The 3,699-nt window shown below is 33.3% G+C and overlaps 1 protein-coding gene across 2 annotated transcripts in view; it reads left to right on the top strand.

The window, feature by feature from the left end:
• Window positions 1-3,699, top strand: part of LOC106463642 (serine/threonine-protein kinase 25-like) — a 55,906-nt gene that overhangs the window by 3,652 nt on the left and 48,555 nt on the right. The window contains exon 1 of one of the 2 annotated variants that reach the window (XM_022391187.1): window positions 377-403. The exons of the other annotated variant lie outside the window; for it this stretch is intronic. Within the exon in view, the coding sequence (XP_022246895.1) occupies window positions 392-403 (12 nt within the window). The 5' untranslated portion in view covers window positions 377-391. Of the gene's footprint in view, window positions 1-376; window positions 404-3,699 lie in introns of those variants that run through there. 2 annotated transcript variants of the gene reach the window in all.

The raw sequence follows: 3,699 nt of genomic DNA, 5'->3' as shown, positions 1-3,699 counted from the left end.
AGACATAAAAATATTTGTTACTATTACTTTTGGTTTTATTTACTCTTGAAACAGTACACTTTCGGGGATCCTGCGGAAGTACATCTAGTATGTTTGATACTTACAATAGAATGAAAACATTGTAAAGTAACGGTGAAATACCATAGTATGGCTACTAAGTCGGTTCTGTACTCATTCTTGGTGATATTGTAAAGTAACAGTGTTATGCCTCCATGTATGTAATGTATAATGTCAATACCTGGGACAGGTGACCTTAGTATATAACTACGAGGTTACGTCGATCATTGGCAGGCAACGATCCAGCATTGCAAGTTACCTCGCCTGAGGCGCAAATCGTCGTCTTCCGCTATCGAGCATTTAATGTGAGTGGAGGTAATATACGTTTTTCAGGATGCTTCCTAGGGTGAGTGTGGTCTTTCCTTTGTTCTTCACCTGATAACGAGTCGTTTAAGATATGTTGAACGTGTCTTACGTCCTTTTCTTTTCAGTAGTCACTAACATGTGTTTCCTTTCTAAGAATAGTGCTCGAAAGAAAACAGGGTTCTTTTAAAAGTTAGCGTATTTCTTATCTCTACTACATAGATTTAGAACTTATTGAAACACCTGTTATTTAGCAGTATCTAGTGTACGAACCCAGATGAAAATACATTTATTAAAATTGCGAAATATGAATTCAAAGTCCTATTGATATCTCACTTTTACGTGTATTCAAGTCTATTCAAGAATGCGATTTTCTGAAGTGTCTAGTTTATATCTTTTTGATTAAAGAACATATCGAGCGACTCTATGAAAACAGGTCGTTACTTTATTGTGGCCCCCCCAGTGGCACAGCGGTATGTCTGCGGACTTACAACGCTAAAAACCGGGATTCGATACCCGTGGTGGGCAGAGTACAGATAGCCCATTGTGTAGCTTTGTGCATAAATTCAAACAAACAAATACTTTATTGTTAAGGAACAATGTAAGAAAAAGCTCTCATCACGTGCAACACCAGCTCTAATTTAACGTATCACAACAAAACTAGATCAACAAAGTTCACTGTAATTTTTCAAGTTAAGTATCTCCATCAAGAAAAAAACTATTCAGTTTTTTTTATAACCCCTCCCTGTACTGTGAGTGAGGTAAACATAAACCTGCTCCAGTTTCTTCAACTGTAATATACCATGCATTCGAGAATACAAAATATTCTACATGAACTACAAAATTGTAATTTAATTTATATCATTAATTCGAGCTAAATACGGTAGGCATGTATTAAAATAATAATATCATTATGTGAGCGTATACTATGATATTCATAACATTAACTGACATAATAGTTTAATTATATGAATTTATATAATGTATTGGTGTTACCATCTAATATTATATGATGGTGGTATGATATTTTACGATGTAATACGATGGTGTTATGACCTTAGATAATACGATGATAGTTTATAATCTTATAAAGCTTGGTCTTTCTATTTATGGCATAACCTTTATGTTCAACTTACTATTTCCGTGATGTAGGTACATGACGTTTTAACGACGTAGGAAACCAAACGAATACAAGTGTAAACACTTATACAGTTTCGATTATGACAACTTCTCATCAGAACATTTATACCACTGAACTAAAACTAAAACCAGAACCTAATCTAATTACTATTTTGGATTAAGGAACGTACAGAACTCAGCATTATTCTTTGTTAGTTATAAGTTGTCACGGACGAGTGAAGTCAAGATGCGAGTGTTATTCAAAATGGATTTTTTTTTAAGAAACTATTACAAATAAACCTCTAAAGTTTTATAGTGCCATCGGAATTTGCCCAAGTGATAGGTATAATAAAGATTTCGAGATGAAACGAGGATGATGTTTCTAAGCGACATAAGGATCATTGGCCTCCAACTTACAATTGAATCACTACGACCAATGTACATCCGCGATTTCCTCAAAAACTCAGACTGAAACTACATATGAGCACCAGCTCGTGAAATCATCTGCTTCTCAGTAATTACCTCTGAGACTACGTTTGTTTTTATTACTATACCACAAACAATAGTTTAGTGTTGTTGTTTTTGTAACTAGATTAAACTGTTGTTTCTGGTACAGTTACAGACAACAAACGTAGCCTCAGAGATAATTATTGACAATAAAACATTACACTATTGTTTCTGGTATAGTCACACAGAACAAACGTAGCCTCAGAGATAAGTGTTTCGTTTGTCGTTGTGTGGACATTCACTATGGGTAATTATGGAAAATAATGCAGACGTAGTTTCACTGTAGTGTAGTTTATTTTTCATCGATAGGTGTTGATGACATTGTCAATATGACATCACATTATTCCATTATTACTGTTCTCAGTGTCTTGACGAGAGTAGCTGTTCGTTTTAGAATACATAATAGTGTTGACTGGTCGTTTTGGTACTGGAACTAGTTGCTAGGGGTTGACATAAAGCCCAGATGACAATATTGACAGTCGATATTGTTTCAAATAATAACTTTTTATTGTTAAAATGTCATCTAAAGATCATATTCATTGTTAATTTATGGAGTTACTTCATACTCCAAAGTCAGTTATTCGGAAGATCGTATTGATTAGTATGTAACAATAGGCAGTGTTGCTTTCACGTTATAGTGCAATAAGCAGTAATTTTCTTAATGTCAGTGGTTAAATAACTCATTATTACTGTCTCTAGACTCTAACCCTCATACGGTAGAAACAGGATGAAATTTTATCACGTAACATAACGGTTTTATACCAGTTGCATCAAGCTGATGCAGAGAAGTAATTAAATACTGAATCATCCAACGCATCATCAAATGTTGACAGATAGCAGCTAATACATTACTTTGGTACATCTGTTATCACATTGATCTGCAACATTCTGGTACCGCCAGATGCAAATACTTTATCTAAGTGAATGACTACCATTGATTTATATATCGTTGTTTCACCACCAGCTGTAAATACTTTATCTAAGTGAATGACTACCATTGATTTATATATCGTTGTTTCACCACCAGCTGTAAAATAACAATTATTATTATTATTGTTTTGGTGTCCCTCTGCGAGTATGGTGATCCTAATCGACTGTTTTGGTTATTGCAAAACAACAGTCTATTGCCACCACTTAACTTTAACAAGGCAGAAGACTTCATTCTCTAAAGTAAGATATTGTTATCTAAGCTAATATTATAGACTATGTTTTATAATATAAACACAATACTTTAACTATAAGCGGAACATCTGTATTATTGTTGACTATAAACACAATACTTTAACTATAAGCGGAACCTCTGTATTATTGTTGACTATAAACACAATACTTTAACTATAAGCGGAATCTCTGTATTATTGTTGACTATAAACACAATACTTTAACTATAAGCGGAACCTCTGTATTATTGTTGACTGAACTGTAAAGTTTAACAAATATATAATCTGATATATCAATTAAAGCTCTGCTCACCACAGAAACAATTACCGTATTTTTCGATGTATAAGACGCACTTTCTTACCTCAAAATTTGATGTCAAAATCTGCTTGCGTCCTATACACCGAAGGTATGAATAATATCTATGTATATATACGATATACACAAGCCATGTGTAAATATATTTAAATAGGCATGCATAGTTTAGTTCAATTGAATGTGTTATTTATAACAATAGTAGTTTTTTCTTTTAAAAACATAACTATTTATAAATAG

This window comes from Limulus polyphemus, unplaced genomic scaffold (assembly GCF_000517525.1).
Source record: "Limulus polyphemus unplaced genomic scaffold, Limulus_polyphemus-2.1.2 Scaffold1451, whole genome shotgun sequence".
In the NCBI taxonomy this organism is placed as follows: Eukaryota; Metazoa; Arthropoda; class Merostomata; order Xiphosura; family Limulidae; genus Limulus; species Limulus polyphemus.
The sequence above is the reverse complement of the archived record's forward strand: the minus strand, read 5'-3'. Positions and strand labels throughout refer to the sequence as shown.